Genomic DNA, 24,227 nt, shown 5'->3' on the forward strand with positions numbered 1-24,227 from the left:
ATGACTTTGGCGATGTTTGCCAACACCTACTTCGAGAAGGAAGGTGAATGAACTGATGAGTAGCGTTTTTAATAGAATCTTCTTTTTACCAGTGGAAATTTAGTTTAGAATTTAGACTGTAGGCTGTGATATGCAAATAGATACATTATATGTCCAAATGTTTGGGGACACCCCTTCTAATGTGTTGCACAGATTGTTTAAGGCCCTGTAGAGTAGTACTGCCAATAGGACTCTCTGGAGCAGATAAACATGAATCTATTGGCACTATGCTGCCTAATGCCAGGCTTGGTTTAGAGGGATATAAAAACCTCCAGCATTGAGCTGTGGAGCAGTGGAACTGTGTTCTCTGGAATGACGGTGCTCCATGCAATACTTCTGGGAAGACCTGGGGATAAGGTGGAGATCATCAACATTCTGATCTCATTAACGCAGAGTCTTGTCGCTGAATGCCTTGAAATCCTCACAGCAGTGCTCCTTCAAAATCTAGTAGAAAGCCTTCTTCCCTGAACAGTAGAGACAGTTACTCCAACAACAGCTGGATAAACTCTTTTTTTTTTTACACACCCCTAACAATGAATGAGCAGGTGTCCCAATACCTTTGTCCATATAGAATACTTTCATTGTACTGTGCAAGGAATGCATGCCATTGAATCAAAATAAATAATCTGGGCACGAATCAATGTCTATACTTTATTACACGTCATATCTACTCCAACATCCAATATTTTCACCATATTCACGTCATATATTATCTATGAAATTGATCTCATGATACAAATGCTTTACTTACAGTCCACTGTACAACAGTATGATCAGTATACAAGAACAATGTACAAGAAAGAGAGACTGCAGTATTTCACAAATCCCTTCAGATGCGTAAAGAACGTTTAAAACTGCTTAAGTAACATTATAGTAACAGTTGGGAACAGATGGCAGCACCCATCAAGAGTGAGCAGTATGAGCAGTGTCGAATAATCAGACTACTGAGGTGGAATGTGTGGTCAGAATTTCCCTGCTGTTCACTATTGCACTTATTTTTAGCATTTCACCCACATTTATTATGGAATGTAGTTATATCTGTTCAGGATAAATACCTTATAGGTGACATAAGATGTTTGACACCTCTAAGAACCTGTTCAGTGCATTTTTTTAAAGAATCAAGATGTCTTTTTAAAGTTTAAAGAACCTCAGATTGGCCAAGAACCATTCAGGAACACCTAGGAGTGTACAGGACCTTCACATTAGGTGATATTAGGAACCATCCATTAAGCAGCGTGCTATAGGGAACTGAAAGAGGTTCTTATAAGCTGTATTATTCATGTAATTAATTATTTTACACTTTAAAATAAAGCAAAATAATAAAAAACCCTTGTAGAAGATTCCTTAAGGAACATTTCAATGTGTGTTTGTGTGTTTTTCTGTATTCATTCATTTATTTATTGGTGTTACATGAGATGTAAGTGTCCAAAAACCTATTAAAGCTTTTCCTGGTTTTATACTAAGCATTTATTTATTTATTTATTTTTATTTATTTATTTATTTATAATACATTTGGTTGTCAAATTTTTCCCTTTGTTCTCACAGTTTTGTGCTGCCAATTAACCCACTCGTTCATAACTCCTCCAGCTCTAGCAATGCCTCCTCTGATAAAAGCTTTTTGAACGGCTGCTGATGTGGCGTCGCCTGGCAGCCAACACGCTTAGAAGAAAGCTCCGGGTCCCCGGCTCCACTGCACCAGCCTATGCCAGCCAATATTGCTTAAAGTGATGAGGGGAGATTGTGCTCTCTCTGACTCTGGCTGCTGATGACAAAGTGTCATGGCTCGGGACCTCTAAGCCATAGGGTATTATACTGCTAAATCAAAAAATAAAGGTGCCAAAAGGATTTGTATGCAAAGGGGAACCTCTTTTGGTTTGGCCCAAAAAACGTTTAGTGGAAGGTTCTTTAAAAAAAGCACCTTAATGAGAAATGAGTCTGTAAAAACCTTTTTAAACACCACATAATGTAAAGGAGGTTCTAAGACAACCCCTTAAATTAGTAAAATCCTTTAAATTGGGAAGGTTCTTGATATCTGTAAAAGACTTTCCAAACATGGTTCCTTAGGGAACCAACAGTGGTTCTTCTATGGCATTGCTCATGGAACCCTTTTGTTTAAGAGTTCTTGTGGAGGTTTTTTCTCTATGTTTGAACATCATTTACAAAAATAAATCCATCAGTAAAGAACCATCAACTGAAATGTTCTAGAGGCACCCAGATGTGGTTCTTTTGGAGCATTTAAGGGATTTACTAACTAGCTATGCTTAGTGTAATGTCAGCATTAGGAGGAGCTTCTCCAGTTGAGCTAGCGTAGAGGGGTCATGATACATTATACAGCATTTCTAACAGTCCACACGGTCCTTCTGGCTATGTGAGACCACCACCAAGGACCCTGGCACTAATTACTACTATACAGTACAGTAACAAAGTCCGTTTTGCTCATGTAAATGATGTTTGGTATGTAGGCTAGTGCACACAAAATAATGACCCACTGATGGAACATACATCGGTAACTAACGACTATTATTGTAATTAGCTAAGGTGTACCAACAGCACAACACTAAACATGGCTATGTACCATGAGCTGCTTTCCAGTCAGTCCTGTTACTATACACTATACTGTATATGGACAGTTAAAAAGAGTAGACCTGAATGAGTTCTCCTCTTTTCTTCCTTTTAGGGGAATAAAGATGACTCTGCAATATGTTGCTGCCACATGAGAACCTCGTAGCTCCATTTTTTCACACCATTTGAGAACGCCAGCTGCTTTTTACACTGTCTGGACACTTTGTAACCAGTGGGCCAAATGAACCCGACCTAAATAAAATCTAAATGTTAAAACATATGAATGCTTTAAGTTCTCCTGCAGAGCTGCCGTTTTGTAGATATTAGGTTCTATTGCGCCAGCGATGGACGGTTCCTTCTGCTGGAAAAGAAGCACGATTTCTACATTACAGTCCTACACTTGGCAACATCATGTAAAAACAGAAATTCTCCATGAGCTCCGAGAGAAGCTGGCTAGAAACGAGGCTGGATCATTCACTGGAGGGCTGGTTGTGCGTCTATTTTGTCAATCTCAAAAGATCTTAAAATAAGTTCTTGACTGTTCCAAAAAGTCATGTTTAAAAAAGACACTTTGTGAAGCTGCTGGAGTTTTCACAGGTGTCGCAGTTCGAGTGAAAGAAAACAGCTATTACACAACAGTCTCTTTTTCCATTCTTCATTTGTACAGCTGTGCCCCTCAGTTCGGGTCAAAATGTGAGTGACGCAGATATGGAGACCATTAACAGCTCCTCTTTAGACAGAGGAATGAAGATGAATTGCTGGATTGTAGGAAATGATGAAGATGATGGACTTAATAGAAGAAAGGTCACACAGCTATTGATGTTGTTGCTTTCATAGATCCTGCAAATGAAGTCAAAGAAATCACACTGAAAAAAAAATGGGCAGTGTTGAATAGATACATATGATTTAAAGGTGGCAGGTGGCTGCAAATGAAGAAAGTGTCACATGAACACAGTTGTTGCCCAAACTGGCAAACTTAAAGGAGCAATATGCAAGAATTGCCATTTCTTGCTTCTACACTCCCCCTAGAGGAATTTCTGCTTTGGCATGGACAAGGACGCACTTTCCACATGCATTTCTGGACAGGCTGAGGGATACAGAACAGACATTGAGAGTAAAATCAGTGTGGACTAAGGTGGTAGAATACAGGCCTTTTCAAACCAAGTACACCCAACTCATCAGTGCCTTTTGCTTTTTCTGTGCTCCCTATCCAGTTTTGCTCTCTTCACTTTCTCTCCTCCACAGTGAAAGCTACATAAAATTCCTGTTAAGGAATTAAGTTCTCACCTTAATTTCTCAGTATATGTATATAATGTATACAATATGATTTTGAAGCTACAATTGTAAGGTAAAAGTTTGAATGATATGGAATGGGGGGTTATAGGTTTCCATTACTTGTTGGCTAAAGAAGACTTTGGACACAGGTCAAAAAAGTTGTATGACCTGGCTGATCAAGTACATCTGGGAGGAAACTTGTGTTCACTATTCTATTAATCAAGGCTGTGCTTCCTAATACCTTCACTGGACATCAGACACTGTTGCAAAATACACTCCTTATTCATTCGAACATTCTGTCTACACCTAATAGAGGCTGCTTTCTTGGAAAATGCAGACTGGGTCATCACCATCCATACCTAGAAGCATGGTGGATAAGTGACCAAATTCAAGCCTCCACCACCTCTCAGTTAAGGGTGTAAACATCTGAACTCAGATTCAGTAAAGTTATTAGCAAATGATGGAATGCAGAAATCCTAAATTTACAGTACAACTTTCAATGGACGTCAATTTGGAGCATTTCTATTGGCCCATTTATCATAGAATTCTATAATAATGTAATTAGCAACTGCCAGATTCACAAAAAGTAATTATTATTATGCAGTATATTACAATTATATATGCATCCATATACCCAAGCTCAATGTAAGTTGCATTTCCACCTTCAGATTGACTGATGTCCCTCATACAGTTTTACACCACTACTCTTCACTCTTAAAAATAAAGGTGCTACGCAGGGTTCTTTGGGGGATGCCATACAAGAGACACTAAAGACCTGCTGTTTGTGTAAAAGGTGTGTGTATGAGAGTGTGAAGGATGTTTAACCTGATGTAGGACCTTTAAACTGAAATGACAATATTTAAAGCCACAATGCACAATATCTATCAAGATATTCTGGCATGCAGACAAAATGCATCAGTGGTGTCAGGCTCTTAAAAACTGCTGTTCAAATACTCTCCTATACTGAGTACAGTACAGTAATTTGTATCGGCTGCACTTTATCTAATTAAACGCCACTCATTACACTGTCTGTAGTGAAATGTGCAGTTAGTCAGTGGTCTTTAAGCACTGACGATATCCACGACATGCTTGCTTGTGTCAAGATAACGAAATCTATTACGATTTTTTTAATAATCTCGTCATATACCTCTAGTTTCAACCCTGAATGCTAGATAGCCTTGTGTTGTACTCCATCTTTGGATTCCACTGTTCTGATGGGATAAAAAGTCAACTTTTCCTCAAATTGTATGCCTATGAAGTTTTTTTTTTGATGGCAGGTGATAAAAGAAAAAAAAAATACATCGCCTCGCTTACAGTATCGTAATATCTCAAAATCTCAACATATTGAATCGTAACACCTGTATCGTGATATGCATCGTATCACCAGGTTCTTGCCAATACGCTGCCCTAGACCAAAACCCCCTTGTAGCACCTTCATGTTTTAATGTTGATGCATGTGAATTTCATCTCTCACCTTCTCGACTGCTCTGGACTAAGGTGGGTGAATGTGCCCTCAACACATTTCAGCCAAGTCACAGTGGCATTAAAGTAAGCTCTCCCTGTATGGCCACTGACAGCCGGGTGAAATATGCTCCAGTGTACCCAGTGCAGTGATCTGTAACAGGTAGGCAGGCACTCAAAATAAAAGATAAATCACTGAGGAGAGAGCCAGAGAGGGAGAGAGGGAAAGAGAGTCTGTATATGTGATCTCTGACGCTCTGGACACTGCGTAGCAGTAACCCATGCACCGGCAAAAAATAGCATTGATCTGAGTTGGTGTTCTGGCTGGTGTTCTGAAGAGGGGAGCAGATGTGTTTTATGTAACACCCAGCGCAGTGGAGCCTTTGAAAAATTCCACTGAGCCGGGACCGGAGAGGCTCGCCCATTCTGGGGGGTGGAGTGGGGTGGGCCTCTCGCCCAGTGGTCATTAAACTAGCCCAGTGGGATGGCCTCTACTGTTACTGCCACTAGTCTGGTGCTCTGACCTGCAGTCAGAACAGACCTAAAAGATTAGCCAGGTTATGCAAATATGATACACTGAAATAAGTGGTGCAGTTGAAGTAGTGAAATTTGCATGAGTCAAACGAGTCATGTAAATTCAGCCCGTGATTGTATCAGTGTATCATTTCAGACAATGTGTTACATCGATACAATCACTTTTTTTATAAGAGTGAAGAGCATTTTAAAGGTCTAAAAAAACTTTACTTAATAATAATGTTATTTATGAATAATAAAGAAGATTATAGCAGATTCATCTCTATTGCAGATAATGATTCTTTAAGGAACCAAAAGTGGTTCATCTATGGCATTGTGTAAAGAACCATTGGAAGCATCTTTATTTTCGGGACTGTAGAAGGTTTACATCAGAACTCTTTAAGTATAATGTATGTGCAGAACAATGATTAGGTGCTCTTACCTACAGTCATGGACAAGCCTCCGCAGCCACCGACACAGGCCTGAAAATCACATGAGATTAAGGGTCAGGGTCTGAAACAGAGCTGGCATTAGACTCATCCCAGGGGGTGGCGTTACACTTTTTTTTCTCTATACAGTGTCTACTTTGGAAATACAAGGTTTCCACATGTGAGCCATGATTTGAGACCTTAGAAATATAAGATATTATGGACAAAAATATTGGGACACCTGCTCATTCATTGTTTCTTCCCCAATCAAGGGTATTAACATTATATCATTATCACCACTCACAGGTGAAGTGAAAAACACTTCATCTACAGAGGCACCTGTCATGGGGTGGGACATCAGTCTGTTCTTTGTCAAGGTGATGTGTGTTAAAAGCAGGAAAAATGGGCAAGCATAAGAATCTGGGCCAATTTGACAAGAACCAAACTGTGATGGTCAGATGACTAAAGGGTCAGAGCATCACCAACACATCAGGCAGGTCTTGTGGGTTTGTCTGGTATGCAGTGGTCAGTATGTACCAAAAGTGGTCCAAGAAAGGATAACCAGTGAACCGGCAACAGGGTCATGAGCACCTAGTGCTCACTGATGTGTGTAAAGAGGCCCCACCTCACAGCTTACAGGACTTGGTCTTAGTCTTTGTGCCAGATACCACAGGACACCTTCAGAGGTCTGGTGGAGTCCATGACTCGAATGGTGGCGGCACAAGGGGGACCTACTCAATATTTGACAGGTGCTAATGTTATGGCTGACTGGTATATATATATTTTACATCAACACACTTGTCTTTCACTTCACTTACTATAGGCAACAGTTGTGTTGACGTACAGTGGGGAGAACAAGTATTTGATACACTGCTGATTTTTCAGGTTTTCCCACTTGCAAAGCATGTAGAAGACTGTAATTTTTATCATAGGTACTCTTCAACTGTGAGTGATGGAATCTAAAACAAAAATCCAGAAAAATACATTGTATGATTTTTAAATAATTAATTTCCATTTTATTGTGGGAAATAAGTATTTGATCATCTATCAACCAGTAAGAATTTTGGCTCTCACAGACATGTTACTTCTTCTTTAAGAAGCCCTCCTGTTCTCCACTCATTACCTGTATTAACTGCACCTGTTTGAACTCGTTACCTGTATAAAAGACACCTGTCCACACACTCAATCAGTCAGACTCCAGCATCTCCACAATGCCCAAGACCAGAGAGCTTTGTAAGGACATCAGGGATAAAATTGTAGACCTGCACAAGGCTGGGATGGGCTACAGGACAATAGGCAAGCAGCTTGGTGAGAAGGCAACAACTGTTGGTGCAATTATTAGAAAATGGAAGAAATGCAAAATAACGGATAATCTCCCTCGGTCTGGGGCGCCATGCAAGATCTCACCTCGTGGAGCATCAATGATCTTGAGGAAGGTGAGGAATGAGCCCAGAATTACACGGCAGGACCTGGTCAATGACCTGAATAGAGCTGGGACCACAGTCTCAAAGAAAACAATCAGTAACACTCTACGCCGTCAAGGATTAAAATCCTGCAGTGCACGCAAGGTGCCCTTCCTCAAGCCAACGCATGTCAAAGCCCGTCTGAAGTTTGCAAATGACCATCTGAATGATCCAGAGGAGGAATGGGAGAAGGTCATGTGGTCTGATGAGACAAAAATAGAACTTTTTGGTTTAAACTCCACTCGTCATGTTTGGAGGAAGAAGAATGATGAGTACAACCCCAAGAACACCATCCCAACCGTGAAGCATGGCGGTGGAAACATCATTCTTTGGGGATGCTTTTCTGCAAAGGGGACAGGACGACTGCACCGTATTGTGGGAAGGATGGATGGGGCCATGTATCGTGAGATTTTGGCCAACAACCTTCTTCCCTCAGTAAGAGCACTGAAGATGGGTCGTGGCTGGGTCTTCCAGCATGATAACGACCCAAAACACACAGCCAGGGCAACTAAAGAGTGGCTCCGTAGGAAACATCTTAAGGTCCTGGAGTGGCCTAGCCAGTCTCCAGACCTGAATCCAATAGAAAATCTTTGGAGGGAGCTTAAAGTCCGTGTGGCCCAGCGACAGCCACGAAACCTGAAGGCTCTGGAGGAGATCTGTATGGAGGAGTGGGCCAAAATCCCTGCTGCAGTGTGTGCAAACCTTGTCAAGAACTACAGGAAACGTCTCATCTCTGTAATTGCAAACAAAGGTTTCTGTACCAAATATTAAGTTTTTTTTTTCTGGTGTATCAAATACTTATTTCCCACAATAAAATGGAAATTAATTATTTAAAAATCATACAATGTATTTTTCTGGATTTTTGTTTTAGATTCCATCACTCACAGTTGAAGAGTACCTATGATAAAAATTACAGTCTTCTACATGCTTTGCAAGTGGGAAAACCTGAAAAATCAGCAGTGTATCAAATACTTGTTCTCCCCACTGTACATGTATATGTAAAGTTTATAGAACTTAAAATTATTTAAAAATAAATATATGATTAAATAAATAAATATAATAGTAAGTAAATAACGGTTGTAGTGTAGAATTAAAACACAGACTCTTAGGCCATCATGTAACATTTTTCCCATGTATCCCAGCTTCTATTATGTGACGAATAGCAACCCTGTCAGAACAGAACTGTGCCAAAGTCAATTTGATGTGTTCATCAGTAAATAGGAAGTAGGACAGAGAGTATAGAGAGTTTTTTACCTTTCTGGGACTGAACATTCTGTGGGTTTCTGGTCTTGTTCAAGCCTGTAAAGAAAAGAGTGTTTTAAGGTGAAGTGTAATTGAGGCTTCATCCAAACACAATATTTAACCTCCAAACAAATATCCACGGTCAGTTCCAACCTAATCTTTTAGTTTACCATGCAGCATACTGTCATGTTCATTAAACCAGTTTCAGACAACTTTCGTTTTATGCATTATCATGCTGGAAGTAGCTGTTAGAAGACGGGTAAGCTGTAGTCATTAAGGGATGCACATGGCCAGTAACATTACTAACAATAATAAGCTGTGCCATTTAAGTGACGACTGATTGGTATGAACAGACCCCAAAGTGTGCCAAAAAACAATCTCCACACCATTACACCTCCTCCACCAGCCTGGACTGTTCACTCAAGGCACGTGGGGTTCATGGATTCATGCTGTTGGTGCCAAATTCTGACCCTGCCATCTGTGTGCCTCAGCAGAAATTGAGATTCATCAGACCAGGTTACGTTTCTCCAGCTCCAGCAATGATTATCCAGCTGTCCAGGTTTGGTGAGCCTGTGCCCACTGCAGCCTCAGCTTTCTGTTCTTTGCTGAACCTAATGTGGTGTTCTGCTGTTGTAGGTCATCCAACTCATTCATTGTTTCTTCTAAATCAATGGAGTTTTGTTGGAGTAACTGTTTTTACTGTCCAGGGCCAGCTTGGATAATCACCACACCGCCTCATTCCTAATTCCACAAATTATCCAAAATTGGATGGAGCACCCACCATCATTCCAGAGAACACAGTTCCACTGCTCCACCGCTCAATGCTAGGCGGTTTTATACCCCTCAGGCATACGCCTGGCATTAGTCATTGTGGTTCATGTTTATCTGCTCCAGAGAGTCCTATTCTAAAGGCAGGTCTTCTCTAATAGGGACTAGACAAGCTGTGCATACATTTGCACATCCGTGTCAGCAATGGGTGCAACTTCAGCAGCTGATTGCATTCATTAGACAACTGTATGGATGAGTAAGTGTACAGGGATTCCTAATACAATTTCTATCATTGTTAACCTATCTATCTGAACGGCTAGTATTCTGGTCATCTAGCTTCTAGCTTCAGAAAAAAGAAGAAGGTGAAAAGCTCATAGGTCTAAAAACTCACTACACAACACCCAACCAAGCAGAGCAGTAAAAAAGAGCCCCATATAAGTTATAAGATTATATCTATATAAAGTTATCAGGGGGTGCAGGGTTCACGGCCTCTTGTAAAGGCCACTGGACACTTGAGCAGCACCTGACGGTTTGCTGACCCACAGACCCCTGCAGTTTTACCTTTCTGTCTGGACCTTCAGACGCTCCTCATCAAACCTAAGAAAAGAAGAGAACGTGCCTAGTTATCATACTGACACACACACACACACAAGCACTAAACACACTGTGCTTTAACTACCTTCAACACTGTAGCATTGTACTGCCTGAAACCTGAGACCTGTACTAGCATGCCTTCACACAACATTACTCTGGGTCTTTCTGTGACAGAGGTCATTCAAATATATTTAAAATGTGACGTTTTTGTAACAGAATTGAAAAGCATACTCCAAAAATATTAATACAAGCCATGACATTAGCAACAGGTCTGACATTTGAACTTTCAGACGTCTGTTTTTATTATCTTTTAACTCTCAGTGTCTCTTTCTATCCCAAACATTAGCAAAAGTGTCTGGCAGCCTTTAAGGCGTTTGTTGTCTCAACAGCTCTCCTTGCTGGTGGGTTGTACTCACTGCAGCACACACTCAGGAATCTGCACATGCTCCATGGGGACGATCTGAGCCAGCTCCTCCAGACTCTGGACATAGCGAATCTTATCCAGGAACTTCACACTACAGGTGGAGAAGGGCAATCAGTCATCATGTTACCTAACCCCCTTTGAATTCTCTACCCTCCACTCCGTCACTCTCATAACTACATAACTTACATATTAGTTTCACAGAAAACTACCGTAAGTACTCGTAGCAGTTACTGAATAATGAATCCCCAACGACATCTTAATAGTACACCTCAAGGAGTTGTTGTTCTTACCTGATGAAAGGACGGGAGATGGCCAGAACAGTTCGGATGAACCAGGAGGGGTGTGCGATGACCAAGCATTTCAGATTCTTCCTTAACCTTAACAAAGATGAAATAAAATAATACAGTGTTCAGTGTAATTAGTTTGAATGTGGTGTACCGGATTCTACAGACCAGTGACATGCAAAGGTTTGCTGACCATGATATTACTGTGCTTGATTAGCCAGCCAACCCTCTGGACCTGAACACTGTAGAGAATCTAGGTCATTATCAAAGCAACAAGGGCTTCAGTTACATCTGCTTTTATTTACAAGACAAGCTGATTGCCTCGATGCCAAAAGATTGAGCAGACTCTAGGGTGGTGGTGCACTATTCTACTGTGCAGCGACACCTGCACAAATCCTGCACGAGTCCTGCATCCTGTTCAGAAGTGGAAATTAAGCCATTTTTACTTGCTTGGCTCTTCACACTTGGCTCTTCATTATAGTTACTGAATAAAAAGTTTTAAAGAGTTAATACCTTCGATCGATCATCTGGTAGCACCTCTTTAACCAGGTGATGCCGGGCATTCTCCTGCGTGGCGTGGCCCCATTCAGGTAGATGATCATGTAGTCCTCAGCTACCAGCAACTCCAAACTGCTTATAACGTACCTGCACCAAACAAACAGACATGTATAAAACCAATAAAGACTGACTATATGGACAGACATGTACACAGTCATATCAGAATATTGTGACCACCTATTGGTTTGGAATAAACTGGGCTCATTATTTCAGCTCCACTGACCATAGAGGAGCATTCTGTAGTTCCATAATTATTGTCTGTAGTCCATCTGTTTCTCTGCATATTTTGTTAGCCTCCATTCACCCTGTTCTTTAATGGTCAGGAACCCACAGGACTGACCACCACAGAGCAGGTATTATTTAGGTGGTGGGTCATTCTCAGCACTGCAGTAAAATTAACATGGTGGTGGTGTGTTAATGTGTGTTGCGCTGGTACAAGTGGATCAAACAAAGCAGTGCTGATGGAGTTTTACATCTACAAGGTGGACCAACTAGGTAGGAGTGTCTAATAGAGTGGACAGTGAGTGGACACAGTGTTTAAAAATTTCAGCAGCCTTCTGTGTCTGATCCACATGTACTGCGCAACACATGCTAACAGCCCACCACCATGTCAGTGTCACTGCCGTGCTGAGAATGACCCACCACCTAAATAATAGCTGCTTTGTGGTGGTCTTGTGGAGTCCTGACCATTGAAGAACAGGCTGAAAGGAGGCTAATAAAGTATGCAGAGAAAAAGAAAGTCTGCAGTTGACAGACAACTACAGAGGTTCTCCTACATGGTCAGTGGAGCTGATATAATGGGCCAAGGTCATTCCAAACCAGGCTTGGTCATAATATTGTGATATGACTGTGCATATTGTCTGATCTGATACTTATATCTCACAGGAATAATGATTTTTGAATTTATTTGGAAAATATGTTGTGAAATTGAATGTAATTTAATAAAATCTGTGGCTCATAAAATTGGCAGTGTTGACCTCAGAAGCTCATTAAGGTCCAGCTGGCACCATCATATGTGTTAATTCAACACTGAAGATGTTAATGTGAACCATTAACAGATGTGTCCTAAATTATATAATAAGCTGTAATGGCTTGTTGGATGTGACAGACGAAATTAGAGCATGTCCAGTGTAAAGTATGTGTTCGTAGTGGGTATGTGCGTCTGAGAACCAGCTAGTCTTACAAGAAAAGATTCTCCATGATGTAATTGTAGTCTGTACAGCCACTGTCGGGGAGGTAGCATGCTGCAAACACGATGATAGCACTCAGACCCTCGCCATAATAACCTGTAGAAAAAAATGCTTTGTGTCAAAATTTCACCTCAAACATATTTGTCATGCACATTTATGGCACTAGGGGGCAGCATATGCTGATCTCACTCCTGAGTGTTAGTGAGGTCAGGATGTTGGATGATCACCAACTCAACTCATCCTGGAAGTATTAAATGGAGCACCATCATTCCCAAGAACACAGTTCCACTGCTCCACAGCTCAGTGCTGGGGGTCTTTATACCCCTCTACCAATGCAATCAAATCCTCACAGCAATGCTCTGGGATTTAGTAGAACGCCTTCTCTGGACATTCTCTGAACTCTCTAGCTTTAATTCATTAATAGGCATGTTAGCAATTATTGGTTAACCGTTCCTTTATTCTGGCCACCTTCTAAAGTCTGCACTGACCTCCATGAGTGACCACTCGCAGATAGGGCCTGATGACCTGCATGTCTATCCGGTGCTCCTGTTCCCCAATGATCACAGTCCTCCAGAGACGCCCTGTCCCCTCACCGTCCTCATCCCCTTGGCCTGAGCTGTTACCCGGAGCCCCTTTAGCACACGCTACCAGGGTGTCATCTGTGGGAGAATGGTCACAGCTCAAATCCCAAAATTTCAACAAACAACACAACTGAACTGTCCTCTGTCTACAAGTCTACAAGCAAAAATACAGTTTCCTCATCTGGAGTTCACAAAATAAACCATTAATCAGTTTAAAATATCAATCTTGCTATATTGAACATGTCAGTCTGATTCGTGTGATGGTTATTCAAGTCAAAATCAGATGTGCTGTTTGTCATAAAATTGTTTTACAGTTCAGAAAGACAGACTTCAGGATTCTGGTTTTCATCACTCAAATTGTTCAAAAGCTGCTTGACTTCACAAGATGCAGACTGACCAACCTCAGTGTTGTTGATGATATGTAGAAGCAGGTTATAAAAAACACTGCAAAAGACACTGCCACTGTTAATTTCTAATGTTCTGGGTAAACCCCTAATTGCCCCTACCCAGTGATTTTAACATCCTTGTAACATCCAGCTGTTCATTACCAAATTTTACTATGAACGAACCAATAAAACGCTTCAAAATGATTAGGAATAAAATATTTTTACATTGACTTCCATTAAAAGCTTAAAAGTCTTTTTCCTTCTCCTTCAAATTGCCATTTTGGAGATGTTTCATATATTAAAAATAAACATGTTGAGCTCATATACCTACCAGCCCATTTCTGTATGATGTTAACTGTTTGCAACAGGACAAAACATTGATCAGTCTCGGTCCACCACTATGGAACCACCTACATATGTCTCTACTTGTCCACCTGTCGGCCCTCCTGCATGCTTACCAACTCACCCTTTCATAGAGATTAAACGAAGAATCTTCTGCTTGCCTCTGTCTGAGTACCTGTCTAATTAACCTCCATACACACATACTTCTATCCTGCAGTTACACCTAATTTTGAAATGTTCAATTCCCACCCACTAGCTATGACACCCCATCACACAATGCTATCAGTGCTGGGAGGGTAAAGGTTAGCATGCGAAGCAAGCACAGGAAGCAAGTTGAACGCTTCTTTATGAACTTCTGGTACACAAGCTATCAGCTCTGTTACATCAGTTAACAGATAGCCGCACTGGCTCACACGAGTTGTGGGGGGAGAAGGAGGCCAATCCTGGCCACTCAATGATTGTGAACAAGCCGTGGCCTGCCCAAATTATGCTCTCTGGGACTCAAGAGAGACTGAACCACCATGTTCCCAAACATGATAGGGCTGATTTTCTGGTTTTCTGGCCCTATCATTGTAGCTAGACTTGCCTTCTTGTATTCCTTATAGTGTTAGCTGGTTGACCAAACAAGGACGGCTCCCCTTGTGAGCCTTGGTTCCTCTTAAGGTTTCTTCTTCCTTCTCTGAGGAATCTTTTGCATGCCACTGATCTTTTTTAAATTGAATACATCCAGATTTCTGTAAATTATATGAAATACCCCAACAAAGTAGAGTGTCTAATTTTAGCCTGCTCTAGAATTCATTGCATACATGTGCATGCTAAAACACATCAAATGCATCCAGGGCTTGTGTGACCTCCAGAAAAGTTAAAGACCCAGGCATCTGTACACTTCAACTGAGTCACGTAATCATGACATTTGGCCTTGTACTCACCTTCCCACTCCAGCTCATTTCCATTGGTGATGAACTCCAGCGAGTCAGTTTCGTCCGGTGTGTCGATGTCGTCTACGTTGATGTCCAGGTCATCAGGAGTGTCCAAGAAGTCGTCGGACAGGAGGGAACCTTCGCTCTGGTCCAGAGATAAGTTGATGTCCGGGGCAACCAGTGTCCGGCGCTTCCTTTGCGCTGCTGAGCCTCCGTGGCCTCCATGCAGGGAGCCGGGGGGAGCTGAGAAAGGGTGCATAAGGGGAAGGGGTAACATCATTAGACCTAACAACCATACAACACTGGACCTGAGACATGTAGTGCTAGGTTGCTTTGATTTGATCTTTGGTTCCTTATCCTGAATTCATATTAAAGTGCTCTGGATGCAAGCAACACCATAGCAACCACCTAGCAACATTCTAGTAGCATCCTAGCAACAACCTGGGACATCACTGTAACCACTCAGCAATACTAACCACTTGGAACAGCATACCATTACTATAGCAATCACCTGGATACCACAGCAACTACTTAGTAACACCATAGCAACCGCCTACACACACAGAGAGATCAAGACCAATCATGCTGACCTCTGTAGCATCAATGCAGATCGAATGCTCAGACAGGGCTGATGATAGAGCCAATGCTTACAGTGATGACAGTGTTGAGCCTCTTGGGAGCCAGGACTCTTTATTTTTAACAGTACATGTTATGGATGTGTGATTTTGGAGCTACTCACAAGTTCTGTCGTCAGTCAGGCCGTCTAAGTCTCCGTCCTCTGGCAAAGGCCTGGGTAGACAGTAACACATCAGTAAATCACACTGCAGAATATGCAACTTCAGCACAGGGCCACAAATACACACAGCATTCCTCATCATTTATAGAAGAACCGCTAATGCCAACCGAAACCTCTGGGCATGCAGATTGGCAAGATGCCCTTTAGTTTCAAGAACCACAATGATATGTCATCCATTTTTAATGCAATCATAATAATGTGTCTGTGTGCTGCAAATCTGTATCCATTGTGCGCTTCTTTTCTGTCCTGTTCAGGGCATTGTTCCAGGACGGCCTACAGTGGACGACAGCCTAAGTCAGCACAAAAGCCATGCAGCGCTATCTGCTTTCAGAACAATAGACTTTTCCTGGAGAATATATGCCTGTGGCAAGAAAACAGGCAATTACTGTATCACCCTTGAGTGCTTGTATGTGTAAAGTGTTGGTTTGTTCCTGTTTGCTAGTGTGTGCAACCACAAAGCTACTGGCAACTGGCTTTGAGCTGTAGCTTCTGTCTCTGGGGACATGCACCCCCTGCTGACTGCACTGGGTCGGTCACCCTGTAATTAACAAAGTCCTAACCACTGTAATATCAGCACTAGGACAAGCTTAATGATGGGGGTAAAAGGTGTCTTGTATTTGTGACAGAGAAACAAGCAATATGAACTACTAATTCAGATGAAAGAGATGCACTGCTTCCTAGTAGACTGCTACACAGGACTCACTATGCCTCTGTGTAGTAATAGCACGTTGCATGACAGCACTGACAGGTCAGGCCAGCACAAAAAGAAACAAAAAGGTACACTTCAAGTTCTGATGAATGAAAAAAAGATACAAGTGCAATGTTGCACTCACTGACAGCTCAGGGCAGCATGAAAAGATGTGTTTTGACACTCCAGTAGAGACCATTCAACAGAAAGTATTTTCACACACTAGGAGGTGTTAAACTGCATCATTGCACTGTGCATTGATTATGGGATTGTGTATTGAATGGTAATGATATTCAGTAAACGGGGTGCTTATTTTTTGTCTAAAATACAATTTCTGCCAATTTTTAAATATATTTTTAGCTATTGTTTAAAAATAATTCTGAATCGTAGCCTAATAATCAGAACAAACTGAATCATGGTGAAATTCCATATTTTTTAATGTACTGAATGGTCAGTTACACCTAATATTGTAGAACAGCGGTTGGTGTAGCGCAGTGAGTAACAACACTACCTTCCCTGTCTTAGCCAGGGGTTCAAAACTCTAGATGGGTGTCCCCACTTATACCAGTCGAGTTGCAAACTAGCATAATTCAACAATTCAATAATTCAAGACGGGAATTCCTTTTAGCGGACCTGCTAATGCTAGCAATCTCACCTGTGACCATAAACTAATGTCTAACCACATATAGTGCTTCTCAACCTTTGCCAATATGTGTTTAAAGCATGAGGCTACACTGCAGGCTCTCAGCATTGCTCATTCTGGCTGCTCACGTGTTTGAGGTGATCACCTGACTCGTGCCCTATCCACCTCACTAGCTTTATGCGTCACGTTTTTGATTCTGTAGGCTAACGACAGTGTTAGTTTATGTCACTGGCTTGGAATAACATTTGCAGTGTAGGAAAGTAGGAAATAGGAAAATAGCAACCTGAAAACATGACTAATGTGCTAAAACACCTCTGCCCGCCTGCAGAACTGCATTCGTTGGATGACTCATATGAGAAACTCATGAATATTCTCATGACTAAGTTGTTTACTGTTTTAGTGCCTAGATGCCATCTAGTTTTACATATTATTAAAGTATACTTCATTGAAGTAGCTAAATGTCAGCAGTTTATCATGTTTTATCCTTTCATTAACATGTTCATTATTGTATTATCAGGTTCTATTTATCACCTCCCAGCATCTGATCAGCAACGGACAAGGAAAAGCTCTCTCTGTAAAACCCTCAATCACATTTGCACTTTCTAAACCTTAGAACATCTTCAAGCTAACAACATCTGTTCATGGTTATGGAGCAAATTGTAAGTTTGGACCTCTACCTCACTGGCCGCAATATACAGCATCCCAGCCAACATGTCCATGTTTGTTCCACATGGATTAAAAATAAGCCATGAACTTGGGGGCAGACCGGTTACAGCACACAAGAGTAGTCTAACTGTGGCTCACAACTTGATCAATCTAAGACCCATGACTGTAGCCTAACTGGGTCCCACAGCTATAACCCTATGACTGCAGCCCATGTACCACCCATAAAAAAAACCCCACAAACTCCAATGTAACATCCATGCAGCCCAGCTAAAGCCCACAGCTGGGGCCCACAACTATAGCCTAACTAACCACAAATGTAGTCTAACTGGGATCCACAACTTGACCCAACTGGGACCTATGATTGTAGCCTAAGTTGGGCCCACAACTATAACCCAATGGAGACCAGAACTTGACCCAACTAGGATCCATGACTATAGCCTAACTGAGGCCCACAACATGGCCCAATTAGGATCCATGACTATAGCCTAACTGAGGCCCACAACATGACCCAACTGGGACCCATGACCATAACTGGGATCCACCACTAAAACCCCATGGGCAGTGGTGTTACCCACTTCACTTTACTGAGCCAGAGTTTTTTTGAGTGCCCACAGATGTAGCCCAACTAAGGTGCACAATTTGACCCAACTAGGACCCATTATTATAGCCTAACTGGGGCCCACAACTGTAGCCTATCTAAAACCTACAACTGTAGTCTAACTGGGGTCCACATCTTGACCCAACTGGGACCTATGACTGTAGCCTAACTGGAGCCCACAACTGCAACCCAAGGGGGCAACTGGGGTTCCACTACTAAAACCCCATGTGCAGTGGTGTTATCCACTTCACTTTACTGATCCAGAGTTTTTTTGAGTGCTACCCATTCCCCCACCGAAAAACCTTTTACACCCTAAGGGAGCATTTTCTTACCGAGGAAAGTCTTCATCCTGCCACTCATCCTTCACCTCCAGGTTTTCCATCCGCAGAGTGGCTTCTGTTGTGCCCATCCCCCTCTCTGGAGGCTCAGGCAGGCAGCCCTGCAATGTAGGGAAACCAACTTCAGACCAGGAATCCTTTATAGCTTCATCAGCAATTCCACATTGATTCAAATCTGAATCATTTTAAGATGATGAAAGTGTGGCTGCTGTAACTGTAAGGAAGTTAAGGTAGGCAAATAAGTTAGGTAAGTCCACTGCACATAACAAGCATATATGGCTTAAGTCTAGATTTGGATTTGCAATACCAATGCTGAATCACCACCAAAATCCTTTTGAGTGAAGGCTTAGGCTTCATTTAGGTCTGGGAAACAAGCCCACTGGTTGCATTTTGCAATACAAATCCATGACAAGTCTACTGTATTTTCCATAGCAGTGGTGTAATATATCTGACTTGAATGCTTGTAATTATAGTTATTTCATAATAATTGAATATAATTCAGTTTAATACATAGATTATTTTACTAGTTGCCAGAATGCATTGCAGCACAGCTTATCTGGCAAGTAGCAGATATTTGAATGCAGTTTCCCCCTTAGCTACTTATACAGATATGAATGAGTGACAAATGTGATACTGGAGAATAAGTCATTGTATACATGCAAATCGGTGCTTCGGGACCCATTACATCAGTCCACTTGGTTCTGATGTTGCTTAAGGCTACATGACTCGGGTCATAAGAAAATGGAATAATAAGTAAAAGCAGTGCCTCAGGCATCATGAAGAAAATAGCTCCAGCCCACAGCTTATTCATATAAGATAGTCAGAAATGGCATTTTCACTGTGTTATATTTGATATATCATAAATAATTCTGTTCCACATGGACAAATAGCATATTTCTGTAGTAAACGTTTAATTTGTTTAGTTTATTCCCGTCTGCAGGGTAGAACTCCCCTTATTACATGACGTCCCTAGACTGGGAAGCTTTTGGCAATGGAGAGCAGAGGTCTTGCTGGGATTTGAACTGTTGTTTCCTCACACTTGATGAGCAGCAGTTACGGTACATGTCCACTTGCCACTTTGCCTCGTCGCATCCTATTCATTTCAATGAATGGGGCATGATGGGTTGCACTGCATTGTATTTTCACTGTACGGCGAAAAGTTTAGATTACATTGCAACTGTATGCAAAGAAATATAGCCACAGAGCTGTGTCTCGCCAATCAGGGAATTGCAGGGTGGTACGTCATGAGAATCACACAGAGAATGGCAGTAGATGTATTTCCAGAATTTGATTAGAATACGATTGAAATCTTAATCTAAAAATCTTAAAATCCGTTCCTTCCGCTCTGGGGTGGTGCAACTGTCTAACTGCCTGCTTGTCAAGAGACAGGAGATCATAAATTACATTCCTGTCAAAGCCACAGACCTCTATGTTCAGGAGTACGACAATAGGAATGTGATAGGGGGGGATTCTTGCAGATGGTAATTAACCACAAACAAACTGAGGTGGAGAAGCCACAGACTTAAACATCTTACACAACATGTGGCCCAAATCACCACACACTTACCCTGACTTGCACTTGAGTTCTTATAAATGGCATGTGCAGATCTATCATAGAAAGACAAACGTCTAAGAAAATCTATTTTCTCTTATTAATAAACCTGACAAAAAAGGGAATGTGCAGTGTAGGATGTACTGCTCATCCTCAAGGCCTTTGCTGGGTGCTAATAGAAGCATTAGCCGGACAGGAGGAGATTAGTGTGTGAGGAGTGACGCGACAGATGTCATCAGTCTGTTCAGCAGCTGTGCTCATCACCCACGCGCCAAACATCAACAGTACGCCCGCATGCGCTCGCTATACGAGATACGGTTCGAGCAAAGACAGCAAAAGTCTAGTTAAGATGATGGCACTATTATTCTGTCTGATACTCGCGGACACAGAGACAATCACCAGTCAAACAAATAGCATCATGCTGAGGAGATGTCAGTAATAGCAATGAATATGGGGTCTTTAGGTTTTGGTAGAAGTTCATGTGACAGTCAGGACAATGTTTTTGGAATGTGTGATAGACACAGAGGGGTGTGTATCCTGCAGCTGGGAAAAGACTGGGCATGAGACGAGCATTACACACGAACAGTGTCCACTATAGTGAAAGAGATCCTCCAGTCAGGAATGGAAAAAGACATTTAATTAGGTGCATTAAATGGGGCATTGAATGTGAGATAATCAATAAAGAACTGACACAGGGGCAATAACAGCAGCTGCCCAATCCACACCAAAACATTGTGGGCCAGCGTGTGGAACATGTCTAACACACATCAACACAAATGATAGCACTTAAAGAATACTCACAGCAGAATGGATTAGTGTCTTTACACGAGCTGTTCCCCCTTCTGTTTTCTCTCGGCTCGATCCCTCAGGCCCAGGCTTGCTCTTTTTTCAGCCGGCACCCACTTAAATCCATAACGCTCCACTGTAGGAAGGGGAAGTCGCCAGCACTATGCCTCTCTTCCTTTTTCCTCCCCCTCTCTTTATCTTTTTCTCTGGCTGGGAACGGACAGTTGGTGGTTGGCACTCACGCGTAGTGGCTCCTCTCTCCTGAGCTGGTTCAAGACAAAGACGGGCGAAGATTTGGGGAGGGTGTGGAACTGAGTAAGAAAATGACTGCAGACTAGATGATCAGCACTCACTGCAGTTGTAGCTACTAGACTGCAGATCCCCAGTGACTAGATCTTCATGACCTAGATTGTTAGTCACTAGATCCCCAGCAACTAAATTCTTAGTGACTAGATCTTCTCTAAGTAGACTGTTAGTCACCAGATCCCCAGCACCTTAATCCTTAGTGACTAGATCTTCTCTAAGTAGACTGTTAGTCACCAGATCCTTAGTGACTAGATCTTCTCTAAGTAGACTGTTAGTTACCAGATCCTTAGTGACTAGACCTTTATGGTCTAATTGTTAGTCACCAGATTCTCAGTAACTAGATCTTCAGTAACTAGATCCTTAGTGACTAGATCTTCATTATCAAGTTTGTTAGTCACCAGATCCTCAGAAACTAGACCCTTAGTGACTAGATCTTAATGATCTAACTGATAGTCACCAGATCCTTAGCAACTAGATCCTTAGAGACTAGATATTCTCTAACTAAATTGTTACTCACTAGATCCTGAGAAACCAGATGTCCAATTAGACTGTTCTTCACCAGATCCTCAGCAACTAGATCTTCTCTAACTAGACTATAAGTCACCAGTTCCTCAGCAAATAGATCTGTAGTGACTAGATAATCACTGACAAGATCTTCTCTAACCAGCAGCAACTAAATCCTTAGAAGCAAGATCATCAGTGACTAAATCCTGCAGATTTAGATATTTCCCAACTAGATCCTTTGCAATTAGACCCTCAACAACTAGAAGCTCAGTAACTGCATTGTAAGTGGCTGGATCTTTAGCAACTTGATTCTCAATGACATGATTGTCAGCAACAAGCTCTTCAGTGAGTAGATCTTACTCTTCAAAAAGATCCTCAGTGACCTTGATCTTCACTCTTCAACTAGACTGTTAGTGATCCTCAGCAACCACTTGCTTAATCACTACATCCTTATTAGCTAGAACCTCAGCAACTAGTTCTCTCCTCTGTCTGATCGGGATGAATCTATTTTAATCATAAGTCTCAGAACTCTCGGCTGTGAAACTCTTCTGTCTGGTGTCAACCAATGAGGAGAAGTTTCCCCTTTCTTATGTTCTTAGGAGGTTTTTCCTTTTGAGTCTGGATTCCTCTCTGTGTTCCTTCCCTAGGCTCTTTGTAGTTTTTCCTGCAACCCTCAGCTTGATTATTATGGACTATGGACTTTTCTCTGTAGTGGCTTTGTGACATTGTTCCAAGGAATCCGAACTGAATTAGGCAAATCCTAAGTACCTGAAGGCCAGTTATCTTCAGCACCTAGATCATCTGCACTTAGTTCCCCAGCAACTAGATCCTTTCCTGCCTGGTTCTCAACTGAGATTAGGCTTCTCAGCATCCATAAACTGCGGTCCTTACCTAGAAGAAGTAAACCCAGGCTGCCTCTGCCACCTTTGCCTGCTGCTGCCTGGATGGATACCCCACTGCTGGATTTGGTTCATCTCCACAGGGGCTGAGGGAATTCTCACTTGTGTGTTCAAAATAGATGCGGTTCCAGCCAGGATACTATCATAATCCCTCTCCAGCGACGACCACCAAGCAGAAAGCAGTGCTGGGATGATTACGTAATCTCACCTTGGGGATCTGCCTCCTCCCTATGCCGTCTGCATCTCTCTTTCAGGGCATGAAAAAACACTTGCTTGTTAATCTGGGCTCTAGTACCCCTGTATAAGGGAAGATCACCTTGCGTGTGCCCCCGTTTCTGCTCCGATGCAGGCTGGAAAAGATGGTCGACCGTTCATTTTCACTGTTCCCTAGCAACAACATCACTCTCTCTCTCGCTCCCTCTCTCTTCTACTTTCACACAAGCTGTCTTTCGGGAGCTCCTCCCTTTTCCCATTCCCCCCCTTTTCTTACTGCTCTCTGGCTCTCAAGCTCCTCCCTCACCCTTTCTCTCTTAGCCTCCCTCTCTCTCTACAGCTGCTTTCCACTCTCATGGCTGCTTGGCTGTGTCAGTGAACAGAGACTCATCCCTCTGCCTTTTTGAGCTCTGTGATTGGACAAGCCCCATCACCTCCAGGCTTTCTATTGGACGAGACATCTTGTTGCGTCTCCACACTCTGCACAATGATGTCATCGGTTCATTCTTATGGGGTTTTCACATTGTAGCCTGCAGCCTCGGTGCAGCACACGTGGCACATCATATAATCCATCATATCCAGACTTTATGAAGTAATGTGCAAAGGCCAGAAAAGCATGAACTCTTATCATGTAGCATTAAATCTGTAACTGACCTAAATCTAAATATGGTCACTTTGGTCTTTCCCCATACCACCAAACTAGATCAAGAATGATCAAAATGTGAATGTAGCGTATTTGTCATCTCAGAGGCCTGCAACTTCAGCAGTCCACTGCATTGGTTTCAAACATTTACAGACTACAGATTTTTCGAAGTAAAGTTTCCATCAGATGCAGATCATTTTGGTGCAGGCAATGCTGCACAGTCGAATGGTGCACCACCACTCCTGTGTCAGCTGCTATTTCCTGCAGGTTCTTGGGCAGAAATGCAAGGAAAGTGCAGCCAAACATGTAGCTTTCTACACTGTGTTTATATGAAAGACAGCTCCTGAGGGTACACTCTGGATGAAGTTGGCTGACCGGTGCGTAAGTGCTCTCAGTGTAGAGTCCATTAGTGGGCAGACTGAGCAGTCAAGCAGAACTTAATGTTATCAGTCAGAGCTTCTAAAAATACATTTTAGCCAGTCATTTACTTTTTTCATGCCCCAGAATTCTTTTAGGTCATGCTCTTTAAAAAACCGTCTTTAATTGATTAGTACAGACGTGGGAT

At 42.1% G+C, this 24,227-nt stretch overlaps 1 protein-coding gene across 2 annotated transcripts; it reads right to left on the reverse strand.

Moving 5' to 3' along the window:
- Positions 1-676: 676 nt before the first annotated feature.
- atcayb (ATCAY kinesin light chain interacting caytaxin b) lies at positions 677-23,297 on the reverse strand. 2 transcript variants are annotated; one of them, XM_072668656.1, is made up of 14 exons: positions 22,799-23,297; positions 21,113-21,363; positions 18,754-18,860; positions 15,770-15,819; positions 15,040-15,273; positions 13,290-13,460; positions 12,795-12,897; positions 11,567-11,698; positions 11,060-11,146; positions 10,762-10,860; positions 10,313-10,348; positions 8,996-9,040; positions 6,297-6,332; positions 677-3,441 (listed from the first exon to the last, which is right to left on the reverse strand). In XM_072668656.1, exons 3-13 carry the CDS (start codon positions 18,828-18,830, stop codon positions 6,299-6,301), a joined length of 1,068 nt encoding a protein of 355 aa, XP_072524757.1. In that variant the 5' UTR covers positions 18,831-18,860; positions 21,113-21,363; positions 22,799-23,297; the 3' UTR covers positions 677-3,441; positions 6,297-6,298. The 2 variants fall into 2 exon arrangements, with proteins under 2 accessions (XP_072524757.1, XP_072524756.1); XM_072668655.1 differs by having other exon boundaries at positions 6,293-6,332.
- Positions 23,298-24,227: the final 930 nt, after the last annotated feature.

This window comes from Salminus brasiliensis, chromosome 23 (genome assembly GCF_030463535.1).
Source record: "Salminus brasiliensis chromosome 23, fSalBra1.hap2, whole genome shotgun sequence".
Lineage (NCBI taxonomy): Eukaryota > Metazoa > Chordata > Actinopteri > Characiformes > Bryconidae > Salminus > Salminus brasiliensis.